This window comes from Ptychodera flava, chromosome 13, assembly GCF_041260155.1.
Source record: "Ptychodera flava strain L36383 chromosome 13, AS_Pfla_20210202, whole genome shotgun sequence".
In the NCBI taxonomy this organism is placed as follows: domain Eukaryota; kingdom Metazoa; phylum Hemichordata; class Enteropneusta; family Ptychoderidae; genus Ptychodera; species Ptychodera flava.
This window is the reverse complement of record NC_091940.1, coordinates 21,084,474-21,109,655: the sequence shown is the minus strand read 5'-3', so window position 1 is coordinate 21,109,655 and position 25,182 is coordinate 21,084,474. Positions and strand designations below refer to the sequence as shown.

Genomic DNA, 25,182 nt, shown 5'->3' with positions numbered 1-25,182 from the left:
GAAATGGTGTGGCTGCATCCACATGCAGCAATAGGAGAGCCTTTGTCTCTCACCCCTCATTTCCAACCTGTCCCATCCCTGAAAAAATAGTTTGGTCTTATATTTATAATGTTAATAATTTCTGATTTGTTAAAATGTGCGCATCTCAAAAACTTTTGATCATAAACATTTTCATTGTTTTTTATAGCTGACCAATCAGTTAACCTGTTTATTTTGAATATTTGCGCATTTTTCCTCAGTATTTGACATTTTCTGAATACCTTCTTATTCAGTTTGTCATTTTCTAAAAGTTTAAATGCTCCATTGTGTGGTCGACGGTCAAGCTTTCCACAAGCATCAAATGTGGTACTTCATATAGGAGGGTCTGCCTCTAGAGGGCGGGCATCATGAACACTCCTGTGTTTGTTGGTTAATTCCTCCACGTAAACTTCTGATTGTACTGTAAACATTGAACATGGCCGACGTCCGATTTTCCTGTCTAAAACTTTCACTCATTTTCGTTCATACGACTCTGAAACTCCAGGAAACGATTGGGAAGAAAGGGTTATCTTGAAATATTGAGGTACTCGCCGATATTTTGCAAAATTAAATGAGAAAAAATGCAAGGAAATGCCGACAGGCTTACACAATGACAGTTTTCAGACTCGGAGGCATATGATCATCTCTGCAGATTATGCAACAGGCCCAGATCACGTGAGGCCATGAGGGGATATCCACGCAACTCAGTACCAAACACTAGCGCTCACAGAGTGAGCAAACACAAAGTGAGTACCCTAACGTCAGCTCAGTAGTCTGTAATAGATTGTAGTCAACTAAGAAACCTTGGAGAAAGGCTTAACACTGTGGCTATGCCGCTAAGTCCCTTTTGGTTTTTGTCATAGCTCAAAATCGTTCTCCCACACCTCAACCTGAGCCATGAACACCCCCACCAGTTTATGATATGACCCATCACAATGGCATGACGTCAACGGATCTTGACAGACGGAAGTCTTGACAGACGGAAGTTCTTGACAGCAGCATATTGGTTTTCAACTCTAATACCTTCTCTGTCTATAAATAGACACGAGAAGGTAAAAACAGAGCAAATGTTTGAGTCCTTCAATTTCAAAGTGCACACTACCTAAACATTTACAGAAAGATGAAGGAGCGTGAAAATGAAAAAAAAATCTGAAAAATTATTTTTCAATCAGTCATCATAATTCTTTATTTCCAAACATCGTTCCATTCCATCAGAAAAATGAATTACAGAAGTCCATAGTTGTGTAGTTGGAAAACTGTGACAAGGCAAATCATTCAGGGATAATGTCTGACACACATAGGGCTGATGGACATTGGGGGTTACAGAGATGTGATTTGCACCCTTTCAAAGGTACTTGTCATAGATTCTGTTATGAATACACATCTAAAACTCCGTTACTCACACAGTACAAAATCATCATTTCTTTTCCATAATAATTCCGTTGCATGACTGCAAGGACTCGTAGTGAGAAAATTTTTGTAGTTAGGTGTGAATTTCAAGAACAGAAGCTAAACCACACAACCAAAAACTTTACAGCTGGTTATAAGGAACTCTGGTATCTGGAAATATACATCTATGCACCATGCAAAACAACCTATTGTGGAAATGGAAAATATACATTTAGACTAGTGAAATGATAGATGATCCCACACTTAACATACTTTCAAAGAATGCGCGGTAAACAAAAAACTTGAAAATTTATAAATGGCTTAACATTGTGATAGAGAGAGGAATTTCAGCTATTTAGAAATTAGCAAGCAAAACGTAAAACTGTAGATTTCGTTTGTGTACTCATTCTCAACCAGTTGGATTTCATTGCATATTCATGAGATCAAATGTGTGCCTTCGCATACATGCTTCTAAAGAAATTATACTAATATAAATTACAAGTGTCATAAAACTTTGATGTCTCCTAGTTTTATGATAAAATCATCCATTTTAAAAATGACTTCCAGTACCTGTATGATCAGATAAATTGCTTTTCTGTTTTCTTTTTCGCAGATACTTCGTTTAAGTTAAGAGTTTTACAGTAGGTAAAATATGGCCAAGTTTTCATGACATAAGACACACAACTGTTTCATTAAGATGATTGGCTCAGACCATAGACAGTTGAGAAACTGTCTATGCTCAAACTAAGATGAAAACAATACCAAGTCGTATGAATACATATTACATACATGAACCAAATGACTACCATGAGTCTATAAAATAGTTATAAATCATAGAAATTTAGTTCCAAGCATAAAGAATGATTTACAAAATATTCATTGATGATTTAAGTCTTTTGCGGGTGTTTCTGAACATCTATTGTGCATGTTTTGTTTTGATGATGAAAGGTCCGTGACTTGGTACTAGTACGAGTGCAACCGAATCATGCTGCAAATGAACATTGCATAAGACTGGTGCCAATGATCTATGCAAACTAACATGAAATAGAACAATATACCTCAGCTTACTTTTGGACGATGGAAAGTTGCAAGTAAGACTGCAACTTTAAATTTACCACCTGATTATCATGAAAATCAGTGAAACTGTACATGAAATAAAAATCAAGGTATCACCCAGTTAAAATTTAATCTGCCTGTGATTACAGCGTAAGTTTCCTACAGTAAAAGTTGCTTTCGAAATCATCATTTTAGTTTAGTCATTTCAATTATAGTCAATCATTCATGATAGTGATCACTTCAATATAAAATCAAGTAAATAATTGTCTTCCTTTTTTTGTTTTTCTCTGGTTTCAAAAAATACACGTTAAAATCTTCTAAAAACCCTAAACCCCACTTTTTGTACTGCTGCTATACTATATACTGGTATGGTGTGACTTTTCCACTGTTGAAGTTGGGTGCTGAGAATGGTGAAAACCAGCTGAGTGAGAACTGATTCCCAAATGTCGATTTCAGCGCAAGCCACGTCGATTTCTTGTTCCAAGTTGGTGTCTGTTTCTTAAGCTGTTCAATACCCTGTGCGGAAAAAGCAAAGTTGAATCTCAGTATTTACGGGGATTGACCAATACAGGGGATGCGTCTGTCACCTTTTGACGTGATACGATGACTATTGTAGTCGAAAGTTAGAGGTGATTTCTGCTTATTTGAATATGATACTTGGTATTACAATTTCTGGATATCTCAAAAAATTAAATAGTCAAAATATCTAAGTCAATTAAGAAGGAAGCTTTCGAGCACACTCGTGATGACTTCAGAATGAGCAGTTACTGTGTACAGAAAGAAATAAAGCACCTCCTACAGAATACAAAACATGGAAATAGAATATGACATATATGTAATCCAATGAAAGCATGTATCTTAAATAGCGCCCTCAGAGACCAAAATCATCACATCATGACAATCCTTTTCTAATGATGATATACAACTGCGGTTCCACTTCACCTTATGCTTTCATAAAGACAGATTTTTAATCAGAGAATTGAGATGCAAGTGGTAGGGTTCCTAAGAAATAGGCCGAATCAAACTGAAAAAGTTCTCATCCAACGTATAAATTGAGCATCCTGTTCATATACAGTCATTTGAGTAGGAAATTCAACCATGAACATTGCACTGTCCAGACTCAAGCTACAAACAGCGAACTGAAAATAAATATTCTTTCAGAAATTTGCGTCTATCTGAGTAACTATTGCACAATAATTTCTGACAAATTTACATTATATATATGAATATTTGATGTATAATTCAAACATTAAGAATTCTGATTTTCTTTTCTGATGTCCATCTACTGTCTGGTATGCTGCTGCAGAATTATATGATGGTTTTAATTTTGAAAACACCACAGAAATTATTATTGGCACAGCATGATTACATATGAAAGATGTCTGTAAGAACATTTTTTCAAGGGTTTGTAATATATCAATCATAAGATACATATGTACCTTTACATGCAAATAATAAAAGTTGCACCAAAGTGTTTTTGACAACAAATATTGTACATTGCAGTGGCTTCTAACTCATTAGCATGAAAACCTACTTTCTCTGTACAACAGGTTTGGCTGTAATATAAAGCCTTAAAAACTTCGACATAATTGTTTTTTCTTCAGCAAAGATTAATCATAGAAAGAATCCCTAGAGCAGGCAGATGCTGGATGAGCAAAATATAGCTGATCTTGAAATGTCATCAAAATCTGCCCGGCATCCCTGGTACTTACGGTTTCGTCCGTACAGATAGCGTGGATTTGTGTACCGCACATTATTGTTGTAAATAATGCAAAAAGCACGCCTTCAAAGATGGTGAAGATCAGAAGGATTACGGTGGCTGGAGGTGAGTATCTGCTGCACTCTGTGGGGAGGGCAAAACATGAATGGGGAGGACAATAGTATTAGGTACCAAACACTGATATGTTATGCCATGGGGGTAAATATACATGGAACTACTGTTTTTTTTATGAATGAAAACATGTTCATTTCTATGACAAAGATCAAATTCTACATTGCCCTGAGATAAAGCATTAATAAGACTGCCTTGCCATGACAAAAAAGTCTTGTTGCACTGTACAGTCCATTGAGAAAGGCAGGATTGTCGCACTATTCAAATCCTCGCTGGGATTAAAATACAGTCATGCAAAAAAAGGCCAGAATGTCAAATATTACGCTCTCTTGTTAAGTCCTAAAATCCTGCATCTGGGCATTCTCCAGAGTATTGAGTACAGTACAGTACAATAATAAGAAATAAAGTACAAAACTACAAAACAGAGAGTAGGCATAGAAAATGTTCAAGTTCTGGGGAAACTTGGAAGCTTGGATTATCACTGAAAGACAGAATCACACTGCAAGTCATATACTGCCATATATCATGTCATTTTGTGTGCGGCTGGTTCTCCCGTCACACTGAATACATCTTATTGCTCACTTTTGGGTGTTTTCAGCATTTCCATTTTAAAAAAAGGGGCATGGGAACTTCATTGACAGCAATGAATCACCACAGAGAGAAATATGTATGAAAAGTTGATAGTGTCTTAATACTTACGGTTCCACTGAGAGTTGACGCATGATACAAAATGCGTGATTCCTAAAATTAGTCCATGAATGGAGATAAGAGCTATGTACATCTGAAATGTAAAAGGAAATTTCAAACAAGAAATTTAGATGACTGATTTCACAGCTGTTTAAAAAAGGAAAGGTCATCTTCATATCAGTTATACGTTTACTGCCTTGAGATTATTTTGTTGATACAAAATGTGCAGCTTGGGTGTGACGAAGTTACACTTGTGCTGCATATTTCGCTAAACAGCACTTATTTACAAAGATCCATTCAATTTTCATTAATTTGTTAACCCAAGATGGTTGGGTTCACCTTTTAACATGACAAGTTGTCATAAGTTGGGAGAAGAAGAAATGTAAATTTATGCAAATTTAAGCAAATCATGCAATTTCCTTGCTTCTTCTTCCTCCCGTTTTCAATATTTCAAAAACATTTTAACTCCGCTCTTGACTGGCTCCAAATTTTGTAAAATGTTCACATCATATTCCTTGATTGATTTATGATAAAACGATTTTGTTTGGCAATAAATTTCTTATATTTTGAAAAAGAGTCATTTCGATTTTGCTTCTCATGATTTTAATCACTTATTTTGAATGTCAGTCTTTCAACCTCTGCCATTAAAGCATGACAATAAATAATGCAAAACAAAATTGTCGTTTTTTTCTACATATACACTCTAGTTACAAATGTTACAAATGAGATATTAAATTTCAGAGACTGCATAAAGATTTTGACTTCAATTAATTTCATTGTTAATACAAAAATTGAGGTTGTCTGACAAAAACATGTATCCCTTCATCCTCCAAGTAACCTGTCACTATAATACAAAACTGAAGATTCTCTGCTTTATGAAAATATACCGTACAGGATGAGGGGGTTTCAGGTCATCTTTGAAAAGAATTATTGCTTTGAATAAAAGTGTGTTGGTTAAGTGCAACACCAAGTTAACTGTGATATTATAAAAGAACTGCAAGCCTTTCCAACTTTTGTTTTCTCAATGGTGGCAGCGGTGGGAGTTTTCCCAATCAGTATAAGGCATCACTAGCTATTTTATGATCTGTATCTGCATACAGTCTACGCTTGTGGTAAAAAACTGAATAATTGTATCAATTTCACCTAACACTGACAAAGCATACAGCCATTTTGCAATATGCTTAAAGTGGAAACATTGGGAGGGTCTTACAAGGTCATGGGGAGACAATGTCGATAGTGTTCAAGTCAAAACAATGATTGATACTTCAGAGAAATGGAGTGTTAGAGAAGTTTCAAACACACACAGAATTAAAACTCATGCTGTCTCCGATGAATTCGTGGCTCATCTAATTAGAATGACTAAGAGGTGTGTTGATTAACAATGTGCAAGTTAAGACCCATGAGGTGTCGAAGTGAAATAATTAATAATGCAATGCATTTTTGTCACTTTATCGGAAGACTGGCACTATTAATTTAATGCAAGGGACAGTTTTGTGTTTCAGCTGTACATACATCATTTCTCACATTTTGATCAGAGGGGTAACATCATTTAAGAGTGCTGCATAAGAATTCTGACACTGTCGAACGAATTATTTGTTCAATCCATGATATAGGCTGGAGTAATTTCCTTCTTAGCCAAATTGTCAAACCATGTACGATTAGCTATAAAATCAGGAGCAATAACAGACCCATGGAGAAACTAGTGGAGTTTCAGTGATGCTTTCATGTCTGCTTGTTTCTGCTAATATTTCAAATGACTATGGTGCATGCAAATGCGTCAGTACCCTACGTCCTCGCCAATCTTCTCTAGCCCTAAAAATGACTTGATAATATCACGCATGTGCGGATTTCATCTCTTTCACATGACCTGTACCATTTCAAAACCAATTTGAACATGGAATGAACCTTGCAAAAAAATAACCCAAGTGTTAAATCCACGTCATGATAAGTCTAGGTGGCAATACAACACTGCCGTTCCATCATGGGAATGGCACGGAGTGTGAAATCCAGGGAGACTTGAAATATGAATTGTCAGCACTTGGCAACGGCAATATGTCATTGATCTGGGCTTCCTATTTACAAGACAATCTACAGGAACTATTTGCATACTAATGAAATCTGCCTTGTAGAACTTGTATCATGTTCAGTTGATTTTGAAATATTTATAAGTCTTCAGGGAATCTGGTGAAAAAATTATTTACATACAACAGTTAATTGTTCAGTTATTATATATGGTTAAAAATTTGGATTGCGGTGATTAAGCCTACTGTTTACTGCGTAACGAAAACTGTTATGGCTTCATTACATGGGAAAGAAGACTACAAAGATTTTATACAAATTACTTACTGTAAATAATACAAAATATTTCTGGTTGTTTTCACCGACACAGTTGTTCACCCATGGACAATGGTGGTCCATTTTTCTGTAATGTGATGAGATAATGATATTATCCTGTGAAATCAGACTAGTAATACACATTTATTCATAATTCACATCACAATTAAATGGGAAATTAAGTGTGAAATGCAAACAGGAGGATCACTGGCTAGGTATCTTCTACTGCATGATGATGCGCTGTAAACTTTCACACTTTCCACTTGACCCTGAGCACCATTGTTGATTTGCAAAATCTGGGTGTGGTTTCAACACTGAAGACTGCAGCAGTCTGGCAATATGGCAAATTGTGGAAAATTCTTTGCGTCAGCCCTACATCTTTACATGTCAACCAAGTTTGTACCTTCAATTTACTTATGAGAATTTCTTGGCATTTGAGTACATCCAGCTTGCACAAGATGTACATATATATGTCTGCAGTTGTTTGAAGCAACACATGTCTTGAAACACAAAGTCACAAAGTTTTCAACTTTCGCTCACATTTCACTCAAGAAGACTTAAAACCATTTCTTCTCTTTCACTATCACCGATCACCATGCAAGTTTTGATATCAGAAGCACAAATTACTAAACATTATTTACTATGATGTGTTAAACAGTATAGACAAAATTTTCAATTTTCACAAAATCAAAAGCAAAATGGTGGAAACTTCATTTGCTCTCTGGGCATCAAAATACATCTACAAAAGCGGCAGACCAGAAAAATGTAAAATTTTGAGCACACAAAAAAAAGTCTGTGAAGTCTACTCTACCTTGAGAATTCCTAGAAAGTAAGAATAAGTGTACAGTTCAGTTAAGCAGAAACTATTCTGGATTGACATTAACCCTTTCACCACCATGGTTTGGTCCAAACCCATTGATATCAATGGTGGTTGTGGACCTGTTTACAGGGAATTGGGGGTGAACAGGTTAAAGTGCTGTCATACCTTACACATCTTCTGCATACACTGCAGTGATGGGCTCTCTCTGGTTTTATACTAATGCACTTGGGACACTTGTAGACCACTTGTCCCACCTTCAGACCCAGACTGGCTATATGTTCACTGGTCGCATTTCCTAAAGGCACGGCACCCTGGGAAACAAGGCAGAAACGAAATAAGGACATGAAATACACACTTTGTAAAACGCCAACCAAATAAATTTGATCATGAATTTTTCAGTTTGTACGAAGCAGCGTCTGAAAGTAATCTGTCCAAGTGGGTTAAGAGAGATCTGGGAGAAGCTTTCAGGTTAGCATGAAAACCTGTAGAAGTAATCAAATTTTCATTATACTTGTACAATGTTTCAACTTCATTGAACTTTAAAGGGAAACCGTCGTCAGAGCTGCGCCTGTGCAAGTTTACAAACAATGTATTTTATGCACGATATCTAGATGCACCTCATCATCATAGCTGCAACATTTAAATTATGCGATGTAGATTATGACAGACATGTTTTAACTATTGTATCTCACAGTGTTTACATTGGTCGTACAGGTCCCGTACAACCTTTGAGTGCAGTTCAAACTACTGCATCCCTTTAACCACAATGTTTTTGCTGATGTATAAAACATCAACAGCAGAGAGAAAGGCTCCCTTTAAATAGATTTCATTATAAGTAATCTTTTTTTTTCCAGTAAATTAAAATTATGAGCGTCACGTTTCTTCATGATGAGCGATTCTCATTAATTTTTCAAATCCCTCAACTGGATCTGGAATAATTTTTACCGCAATGAATAATTAATTAATCTTCAAGGAAAGCTGAGGACTTCAATTTATCAGTACTCATTTCGCCCCAGAGCAGAGTTGTGATTAAACTTACATGTATTTGGCTTCAAAGTAAACTTTTTATATGTAACATCCTTTATTAAAATGTTCCTGCACTAGGTATGTGTGTGTGTATTTATAAAACAAACTTGAAAATCTTTACAAAACTCAAACTACATGTACATCACTGGAATCAATACTGGTGAAAAATAACCGTGACATTACAATCATGGTAGAATGCTGCAATGGGTATAGTTGACCGTTCCTCATCAATATCGCAGCAAGGTCCAAGAGAGAGACATCTAAATTCTTGTCAAACTTTTTTCTTGAAAAACAAGAACTTGCTGGTTGGATTCACTACAGGAAATGAATCAAGGGGGCAGTATGTCATGGAATTCTTGTTCTGGATGTTTATGTTGTACATGACAATCTATAATATGCACCTTGGAAGTAAAAGACTTAACCCCTTTGCCCAAACTTACCTCAATGAAACTTTAAACCACTGTCTCACCTAATCAAGTATAAGAATAAAAATCTGGGGGCACAGTGCAAAGTTTGGTACTAGAGAAACAAAGTACATTGCCATTACCAATATCATCATCTTAAAGGTATATCTGAAACCTGTTCCAATTTTGCCACAGTTACCATGGAAAGAGAAAATCTAACCAATCACAGATTTTACGCGGGTGGCCACTTTTTAAAAACAGCGCCCTCACATGGGCATTTTGAATACCAAGGAACACCCCTTTGACCATATATGGGCATATTTAGATTACAGGTGACTGTATACCTTTAATGTTGACACAAAATGGTACCTGCAAGGCTTTTGCTGAGGATTGGGTACAATGGGTACAGTAAATACAGGTAGGTAACTGGTTTGGGTACTTTGGGTATATGGGTAACTAGTTTGGGTACTTTGGGTACATGGGTAACTGGTTTGGGTACTTTGGGTACATGGGTAACTGGTTTGGGTACTTTGGGTACATATGGGTAACTGGTTTGGGAAACACTGGGTATGAAGGTAACTGGTTTGGGTACATTGGGTACATAGGTAACTGGTTTGGGTACGTTGAGTATTACTCTGCTATTAGATAACTGATTTAGGAACCACTGTAACATTTCTTCACACCCCTAATCTGATGGCTTTGATATCGCAGGGGAACCCCGTCCCCCATTAAAGCCATGTTAAATTCACCCGGTACTGCCTACATCAAAAAAGCTGGTACTGGCTGCTCGATCAAGGTAAAGGGAAATTTCAATGATATTAATGATGCACAAATAATTGACTTAACCTCCTTGGATTTTTCTGTGTGATGCCTTGATGTGTGTGTGTGTCAATTTGATGTATCCTAGGAGAATTTTTTCTCTCAATCTTATGCATTTTATTCAGGATTAGCAAATACCATTTACATATTGATGTCAGTCCCAGTAGTACAAGCATGTTATTGACTGATTGATACCCTATAGGTTTAACTGGTTGACTTGCTAACTTGGGGAATACTAACTTGGGATAAATATTTGAAAGATGTGTGTTCTCAAAATTTCCCTATCTTCTGCAATGCTGCAGTTTGAATGGACTCATTTTCATTGCCACAGGGAAAACTGAATTTTTTATCATGCTTACGTGTTATGTGAAAACCATCATCAGTTTTTCTTCAAAATGTTGACACACTGAATGGCTGCCATGTTTAATATCAAATAAATATTTCAGGCAATTTCGTTCTCTGATTAAAAAAAAATACGGTAGCCTCAATTTATCTCTAATGGCTTTATAAGGCTCTGAAGCAAAGTTTCCGTGAGCTATCTCTGAATAAAAGTTTAAAACTTTTCTGTTACCAGGTGCATACTACCCTGGGACAACCACAGGCCACGCTGGTGTACAGAGTAATAGAAACAAACATGTCAAGCAAACTGCCTGCTTACAGTTTGCTGCCATGCAAAAACGACATTTAAGGTTATACTGGCCTTGAAACAAAAAGTTTTAGCCTTTCATTCAATAAAATTCAAAGTCACCTTACAAAGTTTGAGATCAGAGAAACAGATTGCATACAATTTATCAATATTTTTGAATTTAAAATGGTCACTATACCCTGTGTTAATTCTATTTGGGGAAACAAAACTTTTTCAGTTTTCACAAAATTTAGTTTGCTCCACGGGTTTCAAAATGAGTCAAAATGCATGTAGATCAGAGAAGTATTATAAAAATTTGAGTGTCTTGAAAAATTGGTCCGTAAGTTTCACCGCAACAAAATGCTTCAGTCTGTGAGTGGTATGTTAATTAAAGTGTATGTACGTGTGTTTTATTGAGTACAACCCTTCATAGTTTTCTGTAATGTGAGTGGACCTACAATACAGGTATATAGGGGTGAAGAATTTGATGGATCAAATATACTATACTGTACAATGAGCCTCTTCAAAGGGTTTTAGAAAGTACATTTACAGGTATGGTTAAGCTTTTCTTTCCATTATCTACGGCTAATGACAAATTATCAGGCTAATCAGCAACACGGTACAAAGGCTGTGAAACCAAAAAGGACAGATCATTTGCTCAAGCATCTTTAATTATTCATCTTGCTCCAAACTACATATATCAATTGCATCAATTATTAACGGCCTTTTATTCATGTCTTCCGAGATCATACACACTCCAAGGCAAAGGTACCGTACACTGTACTATTCTGCCTGCAGCAAGACTATGTGTTTTTATCACATATAAAAGTTGCTTGGATAAAAATGCATCGAATTCGCAGACTCACAATGTCAGTAATCTCTATAAAAGCTGTAAATATTGAGTAACTGATGTTTCACGGATGACTTGTGAATTTTTTATACTGCGGCCTCTTATGTGTCAAATACAAAAGGGAAATCCATTAGTCCATTTCTCAAACTGAAAAGATGTCATTTGTGCCGGTTTATGAGTTCCTCTCTACAGGAAAAAGTTGCGGAAGCAAAGTTGGTGGTTGGGCATTCTGTGATGTTTTAAAATGGGTGCATGGTAAACACTTACTGACATAAAGCTCCTTGAATTGACAGATTTAGTGGAAAAAAAGCTGGAATTTCTGGACAGGTCATTGGATAAATCTTTCATCATTTTAATTTTTTGTACTGTTTTGTATTCCCAAAAACACTGCTTTTACCTAAACAGTGGATGTTTTCATGGTCTTTACCTGGGAGTTCAGCTCGAACACAGGAAGTAAATACCACAACTATTATTATGACAGTAGATAATAATTAATTTGCATAAAACACCTTGTCAAGAATTCTACACATCCATCTAGCAAGTGTTACTAAATTTAACTTAGAAAGAATATTTCGTGGCTCACTGAGCACAAGGCTGCATCAGCTTTCTAAAAACCAACTGTCGATATTAACTGAATTAATTTACTGTATTTATTTGGTCAGTAGTTGATTACATGTAATATTTTGTATACTTTATTATATTTCCAGTTATTGAACATTTTCTTATTGCATTAAGGGCTCGTGTAGACACACAATTGTTCAAGCCTAGCGTCAAAGAATATGCCAAAATGCATTTTCAGTCTTTAAGACAGAAATGTACTATAAAACGAAAATAATGCGAACAATGTTTTGATCAAAGTTAGAAATCTGGACCAAAAAATTACTTATGCAAATGTTATCATCAGTTGTACAAAAAGTCATCCTAAGGTACCTCATACGGAAGGAAAAAATCCTGAAAAAATATGATTTTCAAATTTCAAGACTAATTGTACAATGCTGAACGAGGTTATCCCTTGAAAATTTACAAAGGCAGTTTCATACTTAGTAACTACAGCCGTTCACCATATTTTAGTCGAATATAACCACTTCTTATGAGCTCTTATTGACACACAGACTGATGTGCAGACAGAATGGCAGACAGGCAGTATAAGTACATAAGCTCCAATGTGTTAACACAGGAGCTTTAATGGTAAAAATAATTTTCATACAGTGAAAGTTCATATGAGAGAGAAATAGACTGTGGCAAGTCACACATGCACTATGACAGAACTGTTTGAATATTTCTACTTTCCGTAGTATTCAGATTACTGATTACTCTGCTGTTCTGCTTGTATTTTTTGACGTAGTAATTTTCTCAATGGATTCAAATTTCATCATCACATTGAAATCTCCTCCTCCACTTTTTAATATCACATCGTGGGAACAGACCAAAATAGACTGGAAAACGTCTTCCTACACATTCAAATGTCATTTGAAAGGCCAGACAAAAATAGCTAAGACCACTTATTCAAGCTTATGCGTCAAAGGTCTGAGTTGTCTCGAATAGTCTATGTACCTGTACAGCATGTATGACACTCAAGGAGTGGATGCCTATCATGATAAACAACATCCAACTTCTTTTCCTTTTAGATGACAAACACTTTAAAGTTTGTTTTTTTTTAATTTTGTGTTAGTCTTTTAGTCTTGCCTGAAGCAAATATTAAAGAGGCACTCCCACTTGGTAACATTTTTAAAACACATTTTTTTAATGCCAACGGTCGATATTTGACGTGGCGACTGGGCGCGGATCGCGAGATATCGATAAAAACATGTCATTTCCCGAGCGTATTTTTCACATCCCGAAATTTTACGATCGTTTCTGATTTTGACCCGAAATCCCCTGAAGGTTTGTTGTTGTGCTGATTGACGATATTCTAGGGAGTCTACAATAAGTTTGAAGGACGCAATTAATTTACTTCCCACTGCAAAGACTTTATATACAGCATTATGCCATTACCTCAGGTAAGTTTTGTAAAACTTCTCCTTAGTTTTTGTCGTTTTCATTGTTCTAAATCAGTTGTACTGTATTTTTAACCAATACCACATAAACATCAGTTTTTACGTGTCAAATATTAGCCGCCTCTGATGACTACATTTTGTCGTCTGCCACACAGTACGCCGCGCGCGTGGTATGCGTCTATGCATACCACTCGGCCGCCGCTATGTATCAACTGCACGTAACTGTGCTAGTCACCTATGCGAATTCTGGTGGAATCAAACTTTGTTTTCCGTTTTTTCTCAGAGTCAGTAAGACTCGGCTTTCCCCCGGGAGCATGACCGATCATCTCTCTTTCTACCTCCATGGACCGATCACCGACGCGAGTGGTACTGTGGCGTACAGCAGCGTTAGCGTAGACTCGTACTCCATAGCTTAGTTGACAATGGCCCCAGTGCCGAACGTTCGATGTTCGGAAGCTGAATTTAGGTGGGCCACCGGAATTCAAACTTTTACTTTTTTGAGGACATGTTTTTATCGATATCTCGTGATCCGCGTGCAGTCGCCACGTCAAATATCGACCGTTGGCATTAAAAAAATGTGCTTTAAAAATGTTACCAAGTGGGAGTGCCACTTTAATAATGAGATTTTCATGCAGCCTAAAATGTAGCAATCTTACTTGAATTATAAATTTGATTAAACTGGTACATATGTAATAAAATATGGCAGAAGACTTCTGAAGAAATTGATTTTGAACAGTTTTTGTCAGCTGGCACACATCTGGTAAAACTAGCTGGAATCAATACCAACTTGGCAGTACAGGGAATATCAATATTAGACACTGATCTACGACTTGTTGCAGGGGAAGATCTATCGCTAGTACCACTGGCAAGAAATCTATACCTGTATCACTCTGAAGATCAGATATCTGCTTCAAGGTGCTCTGCTACTGACGGTAGATGATTTTTGTACGGGGTATGGTGCAGTGACCTGCCTGACACAACTTTAAAGATAGCTGTTCTGCTGTGCCATCTTCAAAACTGAATTAGCTGGCCAGATCAGATCAAAGTATCAGTGGTCTTGCCCCGGCCATGCTTAAATACCCTGTGTATGTGCATGTATATATGTTCAGTCAAACTCATGTAGAGGGACTTCAAAATTTTAACATTTTTCCTGCATGCAAACGGGAACACATCGGTCTCTCACGATCGATATAGTCATGTATTCTCACAATAAAAGGTGATGCAATAAATAAATTTACACATGGAAGGCATATCTAACGAAATTTGGAGTTGCTTAAACTTTAGCTATTCTTGATAATGTTATGCATCCAATGACACCAGCTGTCAGCTGCAGCCTGAACTCTGCAGGGCTGTCGATGGATCATCGAAAGTTGACAACAAAACAGAGTTTCTGTCAAGTGACAAAAGTTTGAAAGCATCTATCAGCGGGATATGTGTCACTGCAAACATCAAAGTCCATAAGACGTAAACATGATATATGTGTTTTGGTGTTGATGGTAAAAGATTGAAATATTAACCATTGTTATGCCAACACATTGTGTTGCTATATCATTAATATCAATATTTTACCAAAACACCATCCGTTCTGATCGCAATCATCTTATTAATATATCTGTGCAATGAGTTCACGATAATTTACTGAGAAGCCAAACAACTGCTGATAGTAATAAAGGACGCTGACCAATTTCAGTATTCTGGCCATTATTCCATTTCTTTATAGTTATGCCTATATTATATCAATTTTAAAACTGAACTGTATTCTTGGAGTTACAAACATTCAAATGTGACCAACTCGCGGAGCAGACACACTTGAAGTGTTGCACAATTAACATGCATGTACATGTGTCTGAAACTGTAAGTGTGACAAACTGAAGATATTCCCAGTAGGTACATGTTTAACAAAGCAAGCCATATGCCTTTGAATATTTTATCAAGCATTGCTGTTGACAGTTTCCTATATTCACCAAGATTCTATTAGCCGAACAACATTGCAAATATTTTGCTCGTTCACCCTAGAAAATGACATCATTGGCGGTGTCTTGTTTGTTCCCCTTGTACAAAGCCATGGAACGTCTGTGCTTGAAACATCCGTCAGGCTTTCATCGATTTTCCAGCATATATGCTCCACACAACAATATACAAAGCCCTGAATGAAACAAATTTCATGTAGTTATTTCACGTGGATATTGATCATCATCTATCTTGTCATTTCATTTCAAAAGAGAATCCGTTCACAACACTTTCTGCGGCAGACCCATATGTCAGCTAAATCTCCATCTACACCACAAACTATCGACAGACCATTTTCGGCACTACATACGACTTTCTCAGAGACAGTGTGCCCGTTGTGTTTGGAGAACATGGTCTCAGTGAGATGCAGTGCAAAGGGACACCATCTATATAGCCTGATGACTGCACAAACGATCTCTTGTTGTGGTGAACTTCACAAATATCTAACTCACTTGACACGTTCATGCGGCGCACAATGTACTATCTGTCTATGTCTTGTGTGATCTTGCAATGAGCAGAAAAGTCTTTTGCAGAGATTTCACCAACGGACCTATCTCAAGAGGGCACTTGATATCCCTTTTCACTGCTGACACCCTGCTGACTACAATCAGTCTAACCTGCTTGAAAATCATACACCGTGACAACTACAGACCATTTGCACAGGACTCTCAGTGAAAAAAACATGCAAAGAAAACTGTGTGTTTATGATTTGTGTATGTTTATGTGATTAGCGGAAATTACTGGTATATATAGTGGAAGATATACAATGATATACAAAATGACGGTGATCTGTGCATCATTATGACCAGGTATTGCCTACAATCTAAATCTCAACTGGGCTGTATAATAATAGAAGATTTTCATCTCACCTACCCAATAATTTCCAAACATTACAACAGAATCTTGCTCTCTGCATTTAACAATATTCCATGTCCGCATAATGATGGAACAAGCAGAGTTCTTCTCAGTTCATCACCTGAGTATCGATTCGGACATTTTTCATGTCACAAACAAAAGTTGCTGCCGCTAGAAATATCTTGTTGAAAGACTTTGCAGCAATAAAAATCTGTACAACAAAAACACAGCTGATAATAATTGTGGGTTTGTTACCACGCACTACATTGCCTGCTACATTTAAAAAAATTTGACTGTTTTGCACCTTTCTTGTAGTTTCTATTACAAAGTTGGCAAAAAGGAGAAACCGTTTTGATTTCCTAATTCTTGTAAATGGGAGCTCCATAAACTCGTTCTATAGTAATTAATATCTTTGCATATTAATGATTATAATTATGATATAGTTTGAAATAAGTTGTACACAAGGTGAAGATGTGTTCAAGTTAACATGGATGAGCGTGAGATGATTACTTGTAACTCATTGATTCTTTTCTTGCAATCATTACCAGTATACTAAAACATTCAAAATTTCATTTTAATTACATAAGCGACTGCACGTAGAGACACAAGTATGTCACAGACAGCAACATGGATTTGAGAATTACAGCCATCTTCAACGTATCCAGGCATCTATTGGTATCTCCATTGTTGCCGGGGAGTTGTAATTGATCAAATCCCGAGGCTCACAAACGCCCAGGTAGCAGAATGAAAAGCTTGTGAAAAACGCATCTTACATACGCATAGAAAGCACATATTGCTGGTTTGGGGGTTTATTGAATATTCTCTCAGCGTGGTACGCCGGTATATATGTTTGGTAGCCATGGGGTTCATATTAGAGGTTGTTCACTTCTAATCTTTACTGTTGTGCTAGCCAGTGGGGTTTTTTATTAGCAGTCTTTCATTTCTGAAAGCGTTCAAAAAACAACCACAGTCAACATATTACAGGGAACATATATTATCTTATACTGAGGTGTCTTGTAATACCGGTAGGCTCAATCACAGGTAATGGAATCAGAGGTTGCCTTACAACTGTTAGGTTGGCTATGTACATGCCGCATCTGTGACAGGGCAATGTTGCAATTTTGGTTGAAAAACCATTCCATTTCATGATCCTAGTAACATGAAAATGGAATATTGATGGAAAGGCATTATCATAATATTTGCACATTTAAACGATATAATTAATACCCTTTGCGTAAAGAATACCATTATGTCACGCTTCATGCATTTTGTCATAAAAGTCTAAATACCATAAACCATTGACATACAAATGTAACGTTCCAATGACTATGCATAGTGTGAGTGCATATTACCCTGTTCATCCCTGATTTCCAGTAACCAAGACCACAATCACTATTGAAAACCATGGGTCTGGGCCAAACCATGTTGGTGAAAGGGTTAAAACAAATCCGTACCATTCACTGAGGTTTGCAATGTGAAGAGGCAGTGTTTCCTTCATGCTCAAAACAATATCTCTGCAATTTGACTCAGAAGAGATTAGAATTTTTTTTCCAAGAGCAAATCCTTGATTCACTACAATGGCCTCATGTAGTATGTGAAGAACAAATATTTGCATATTCCTTATAATTTTGCAAAGATTGGCCTCCATCAATTTACTGGTATTCCCATGTCCAATTTTTCATCTATTCTTGCTGTCAGTCTAAGTTAAATCAAGTTGAAGGAAATATCTCTCAGTCTCAGATCAACTGAAGGTATCGCAATAGTAAGACACACAATCAACAAGTGGTGTGTATTTGGTATTAGGCTAATCAATACATTAGCATGGGGCCATAGTGTGATACACTGGTCCACACAGTTATGTCCAGTTTGAAGAAAGTTACCAGAGATATGCTGAGAACAGTGGCAGTTTCATGAACATTGGCAACGTCAATTCGTCGCCGATGGATATACACAGGGCATTATTTGGCATAGCAAATTTGTGTCATTCTTGCATAACAATCCACTGTATGACACAAATCAGTACGTTTCCTTGTTTTGAGTGTATATACAGTGTTTAATGTGGCCACAGCAATGCATTGTGGGATAACTGCCAAAAGGTCTATTACATTCCCTGTTTCTTTCTCTTTTCTGATGCATCACAGAGTTGAAGACGTCACTCTAGCACTCTTTCACTTTGTTTTGGAAACTGTTCACTAACTTTTCAAAGATACCAAACAAATGAAAATGCCTTAACACAAACCTTATCTCAGGAAAACAGCAAACTTCCATCATTTCCTGATAATGCCGCTCTCTCTTAAATGAAAACACAGAATAACCTGAAGGACTTCATGAATTACCTGAAAACTTTCATCAATTTCCGACTTAGCAACTGTACTTAATGAGACCCATATCTAGTCATAGCCTTCAGCACGTTGGTTATTGCGGCATTTGATTGCTGTCGTGATTTCTCAAGTTCCCTAGCTGTCTGTACACTACCGGTAAATTCTATTTGCATTCATGCAGATATATGAAGATCTATCGGTATCACTTGAGTGTGTATTGTGTATACATACCGGTACACTATAATTCTGGAAACTTGGTGCTGGTATGATGCACAATGTAATTTGTTGATTTATTTTGTGACATGTTCCAATGTGGCTACCAGGAGGCCATTTTGTCATGAAGGGATGCAGGTGATAAATTCAGCTAAACATAAAGCTGAAAAAGATATCTTTGTATTGCAAACAGTGAAATATATTAACTGCTTCTTTCTGCAATCCTCAATTTCTTCTACACAGGTTAAAGATACTTCTTTTACAAATGTCCTTCACACATAGGAAAACACTGTCAGATATTTTGGAAGGGAACTTCCTGTCTATGAAGAAGATGAGCCAGTTGACTCACTTTACCATTACAGTAACTGAAGTGTGCAAGCCTGTTTGTAAATGTGTCAACTACAAGCACTATGCAGTATCTCACATCCTACTCCATCAGTGTTGACAGAGGAAGTGGCAACTTTCTGTGCTGGATTTGGGTCTTGAGATAACCTTGTGAGTGAACTGCCAACATGTCTCAATCGTATAAAGTGTGAAGGCCATGTCATGGGATTCACTGAATGTATTAGAGGAATACAACTTCACAGAGACACAATTGTGTTCATAAAGTCGAACACTCCTTAGTTTGCACACTAAAAATCCCAGGGTCATGTTGCACTGCACAGCGGTTTGTTCAAACAAAGGCACTGATTGAATGTGGTTTCACTTTCAGACAAACACAGCCTGGCAAACCCATAGAAGGCAGAAAGAAGAAAATTTAATACACGCATACAAGAGTTACATACGAAGTGTACATATTTGTATGGATTTGCTTTGTGCTGGAAAAAGATAAACAGAACAAAATTTGGATCAGAATCAAAGAAGGGGATGAAAATTGTCATGTTCACAGGTCAAGCTCCAAGTACCGGTACACGTTTTAAAAAGACTGAAACATAATCTGTTTGAACTTCAAATGTACAGAGAATTACATTTTTAAATGCAGCTACCATGTAGCAGTCCATATCGTGTACGGAAAATTGAAGTGGGTGAGAAGAGTATTGGAATGGCGACCATAACATCTGTATACGGTATGTGGTGCCTGTTTAAATGCAGTCTTTAATTTTGACTTTAATACAAGCCCTCCTGGCTAAATTGGTTTCATTACCTGCTTTCACAATACATAAATAATGGTCTTGATGTCAGAGCTGAGCTTAGCTGAGTTGAGCCTAGTGATAATAGCCAAAACGTTAGTAAGGGGGACTCTTGCTGTAGCATGGCCGTTGGCTGAACAATTTGTAAGGTGGCCTAAGCAGCTACAAGATGACAGCCAGTTTAGGGGCTTTGCAAGACTTGGGCGTGAAATGTATTCTTCAGTCAGTGTCCCTCACGGGATGCACAGACCAATATTCCACACCATCCCACCTGTGATGATTGAAATTAATTATGCTCCAACTTCTCCATGCCAACCCCCCTATGGATATTTAAAGGCTTCGAGTAGAAATGGATGAAAACATGTCATGATCTCTGACTCCCACACCTGAATGTGGAAAAGCAGGGCGAAAAGGTTGAAATAAAAACTACTTACCGGATCTGACATCATGCATTTTGCATGCGATGACACTCCGAGGAAAACTAGAGTATTGAAAATGACGATATTGACAGAAGAGTACACAGGGGAGTATGCTGGGAGGAGGACGACGTAATTGATAACAAACTCTCCGTATGCTAGCAACAAATACGTGAAGATGGCACAGACAATCCCACACGGATCCTGAAATACAAAAAGATTTGCAAAAGCATGTCAATTTAGGGGAAAAACATCACCTAAAAGCCTTGGATATTTTCATTTGAGAAACCCTAAGTCTGGTTTGTATGATTGAGCTTGCTTTGAGCACACTTAGGGATATTGATCAACTTGACCTCTCATTATATCTATTCATTATATCAGTACACCAATGATCAAATAACTAAAACATGATATACAAATTTTATTCAAATTTCTTTTCATTATACAACTAATTGATCAAAATATCAAAAATTACTTATTCATGATCACAAAGATTCACAAAACACAGAACTTTTGCATATAATGCTTTTTGAGTATTCCATCATTTTCAATTATTGCAAAATTAATATAATTTTTCACAACAGTAATTGCATAATACCGACTTCTTCTGACAATGAATTTCCATCTCGCAAGTTTGGGGGGATCTTTGTACCTGACTTCCCTCCCAAGATCTAACAGTTACTCTGTAACTCTCAAAAGCAATTCTTAAACCCTCGTTCAACACTAGATAGAGGCAGATCAGAACAGATATTACAGTCTACTAGTCTCTGTAAAGGTGCATGTCATTGACAAATCAATCATGAATTTAATAAACCCGGAGTCAATATAAACCGGTATTACGACAACTACTCGAGAGGAAGAAAGCAAATAAATTTACAGCAGAGCAATCTATTACATATTGATAGTCAATATGTGGGTAAATCTCGCTACATGGATTTGTTCACGTCTACCAACTGCAGCAAAACTCTGAGGTATCGGTGAGTCCATTGAACTGGGCAATCAATGATCTTTTTTTTTCACGGGCATAAAAATAATCAATAGGATTGATTCTGAGCCGCGGAGGAAATCAATATTTCTGTCTTTACAGTGATAAAGCTTACTGTCTTGATTGCGCTCAGATTCGTCTGGGTGAAACCAGATTCGATGGACTGATATCTCGACAGAGAGCACAATAATGAAGTACTACAGCCCTTAAAGAGAATGTGCCGATCAATATAAATTCAAGTAGGAATCAGGTACTAGGTATATGTACGTGGCCTTTAAATCTACCGTATACAGTGGCTGCTTGCCTGAAATCTGCGGGATGCAAACAGTACATGGTATAAATTCCACAATATTACTGGTATTTGCATGTTTAATTCAAACACAAAGGTTTAAAGGAGCTGCTACACACTGTGTGCTTGCAGACAATTTCAACATACCAATGGCTTCCTGGCAGAAAAAAAGTTTTTTTTTTGTTGGCAAGCCAGTTTGGATGAGAAATTTCTCTTTTGAAATACAGTGTTTCAAGTATGGCTCAATCTCTTTGAATTTTACCACAACATCAGTGTGTGATAATGTGAGTGTAAAGATGTGAAACAAAAACACACTGAAAACGTTAAATTTAAATAAGTTAAACTGATTTGAAAAATCTTCACAGCAATGGCTTGGGTAATTTTGAGACCTGCTTACTGGGTACTGTAACTTTGATCCACACCCATTAACTTGGGACAGGAACCATTTTAAGTGAAGCAAAAACTCAAAAGTTTCATCGATTTATATGGTAGCGAGAGCAAACTCATCTAGGCCATCAAATGCATTTGATTGCAAAGAATATACGGTATACCTGCTTAAAATGCAAGCACACCAAAAAATACATGTCTGATAAAATTGTGAAAACACTTAAAATTTCTCGGCTTTATACATAAAAGACCTCTTGGGTATCACGTTTCTTTTTCAAAACCAAAACAACACAAATCTACAGTTAATTTCATTTAGCTACATAAGAAATGGATAGTTCTCTATATCAGGATAAAGTTTGAGTGTTTCTCTTATTTTTTTATGAAGACAAAATGATAGTAGAAAATACACCTAGACCACGTAAAGCCTTCTGAAGCAGCTTAATGTATCCCATTATTCAAGCATTTCTATGAAATCAGTGAGGCAACCTTGTTGAAAGATTTTGCCAATGATAAAAAGTTTCCTGCAGGGCAGTGGGTATTACTTGACAATTTAGAATTTATGCATTTTTTGGCAATAATCGAATATACGGTATAATTAAATATCACAGTCATGACAGTGCCTATTCTGTACATTTACAAGGGTAACTTCTATTATAACCAAGTTTAACAACTTTCCACATGAGACTTTTTCACCATAACTTCAACTTCCGCAGTCAGCTGTTTTGGATAATAGGCATCTTATGCCTGATGTCAACTGAAAAGATGTCATTTCCATATACTTTTATGAAAGGAATGAGATACAGGCACAGACTTCGTAGAGAAATCCCTGTAAGCATGGCTTGCTACATGTTTGGTCATTCATTAAAATTAAAAACTATCCACTGTTGATTGACCAATCAGAGTGCTCAATTCAGGGTGTTTTATTTACACGTAAAGCCCTGGTCACCAAATTCCAGAAACGAATGACAGCGCCGTAGTAAAGTACTGTCCAATCAAAAGTGAACATGTCATATTCTGTAGACATCTGGTACATTTTAATATTCAAATTTGGTAATACAGCGGAAACCAGCTGCAACACAAAATTTGCTGTGCCCTAGGGCATTTATATAATGTGCCCTAGGGCATTTATAGGATGTTCCATTACATTGGAAGGCTATTTCACAAATAAAAGTTTTAATTCATATCCTAAACATGTTACATTGACAAAGGGGACGGTTGATGTAAATACATTGAAAACGAAAATATATCAGTTAGGGGCGATAGTTTTTAAGTCGGATAAAACCTTCATACTCGGGCTCTTCTGGTATATAAAGTCCAACCCTACGATAAAATGTCGAGGCCGCAGGCCTCGACATTTTATCGTTTGGTTGGACTTTATATACCAGAAGAGCCCTCGTACTCGGGCTTTATCCTATACATAACGCAGGCTGGTAGCCATCACATTGAAAGGACGAGAAAACAAAAGCTGGAACTGCAAAGCTTTCTCGAATCAAAATTGAAATACAACAGTTGCATTTCAAAACAGGCACAAAATCTACACTTGAAGAGAGAAGTAATCTAGTTATCCTTGGACTCACACAGGGAAAGAGTAAATGGATAGATGTGCAAAGAATACTAATATGAGGGTATTATTAATTTTCAAGACATGGCTGGTATGTAGGCCAAATTGAGGTCACTCATCAAAGCCATCAAATGTGAGCTACAAGCAGATGCATTGAATATGCTTTTGTTGTAAATGCTCATTTATCTTTGTTGCCCGGGAACTATCTTCTCTTCTGTTAAATGAAACACAAAACTGCAAAAACATGACAGACTTGTCCATTTTCTGTTACCATGGTAATGGTGCATTTGGAGAGATAATGTACGACATGGGCTGCATCATTCAGCTAATTTACAAGAAGCATTTTTTTTGCACTTTTGCAACCAAGCATGTTAAATTGTTAATACATGTAGTTGTGCTTGGGGGTACCAACTACGCAATACACCAGTTGCGTGTTCAACCAAATTTCTTGTGAATTAGTCCTTCCACACTGTTGCATATTGGCGCCTAAATGATTCACGTATGGTTAAAATAATGTGCTGGTATGATGTATGTCTTCCGCCAGCACAAGAGAGACTGAATTCTGTAGGCAATTAAGTGATAAATGCTGTCATTGGTGAGATATGTTTCTTGATTATTTATTTATTAAAGCTGGATATATGTGAGAACTTCATTTTGCGAGGGAATGCACTCACCTCTATGAATCTATAACTTGTCACATATGCCATTTATATTTCCATTGTGACTGCATTTGACAGGCGTACTCATTCTGTGATTACCTTTTATGAACTCCGGGAGTTTGTCAACTCCCCTGTTTCAAAAACCAATAGATTTACTCGAATCATAATATGATTATTATACATTTGGATGGCAAAAAATTGCTTGTAATGTGTGACAGGTTGCAACTCTATTCTGTTACAAGTAATTGTTTTGAAGCAGAAGGTGTAAAGGGGAACAAAAAAACCATAGTTCTATCACAATCTTTTCCAAAATACAGAACAGCTAAGATCAAAATTTGATTGACAAACAGACTGTACAGCACTGCCCACCGGTACTTGCTGCATTGTCTACATGTACACGTGTGAATTCAAGATATGATCAGTTTTTGCTGGGTGCTCATTATAACTATTTCTTAACAAATACTTCGTAGTGGTTTATTAGTTGGTACACTTTGCATTTT

At 36.8% G+C, this 25,182-nt stretch overlaps 1 protein-coding gene across 1 annotated transcript in view; it reads right to left on the bottom strand.

The window, feature by feature from the left end:
* Nucleotides 1-1,175: 1,175 nt before the first annotated feature.
* The window catches only part of LOC139147783 (palmitoyltransferase ZDHHC3-like), an 83,909-nt gene continuing 59,902 nt past the window's right edge, over nucleotides 1,176-25,182 (bottom strand). Inside the window, exons 3-8 of the mRNA XM_070718987.1 lie at nucleotides 20,820-21,005; nucleotides 8,301-8,446; nucleotides 7,328-7,403; nucleotides 4,994-5,075; nucleotides 4,176-4,306; nucleotides 1,176-2,979 (exon numbers count right to left, since the gene is read on the bottom strand). Of these exons, the coding sequence (XP_070575088.1) occupies nucleotides 2,815-2,979; nucleotides 4,176-4,306; nucleotides 4,994-5,075; nucleotides 7,328-7,403; nucleotides 8,301-8,446; nucleotides 20,820-21,005 (786 nt within the window). The 3' untranslated portion in view covers nucleotides 1,176-2,814. The remainder of the gene's footprint in view (nucleotides 2,980-4,175; nucleotides 4,307-4,993; nucleotides 5,076-7,327; nucleotides 7,404-8,300; nucleotides 8,447-20,819; nucleotides 21,006-25,182) is intronic.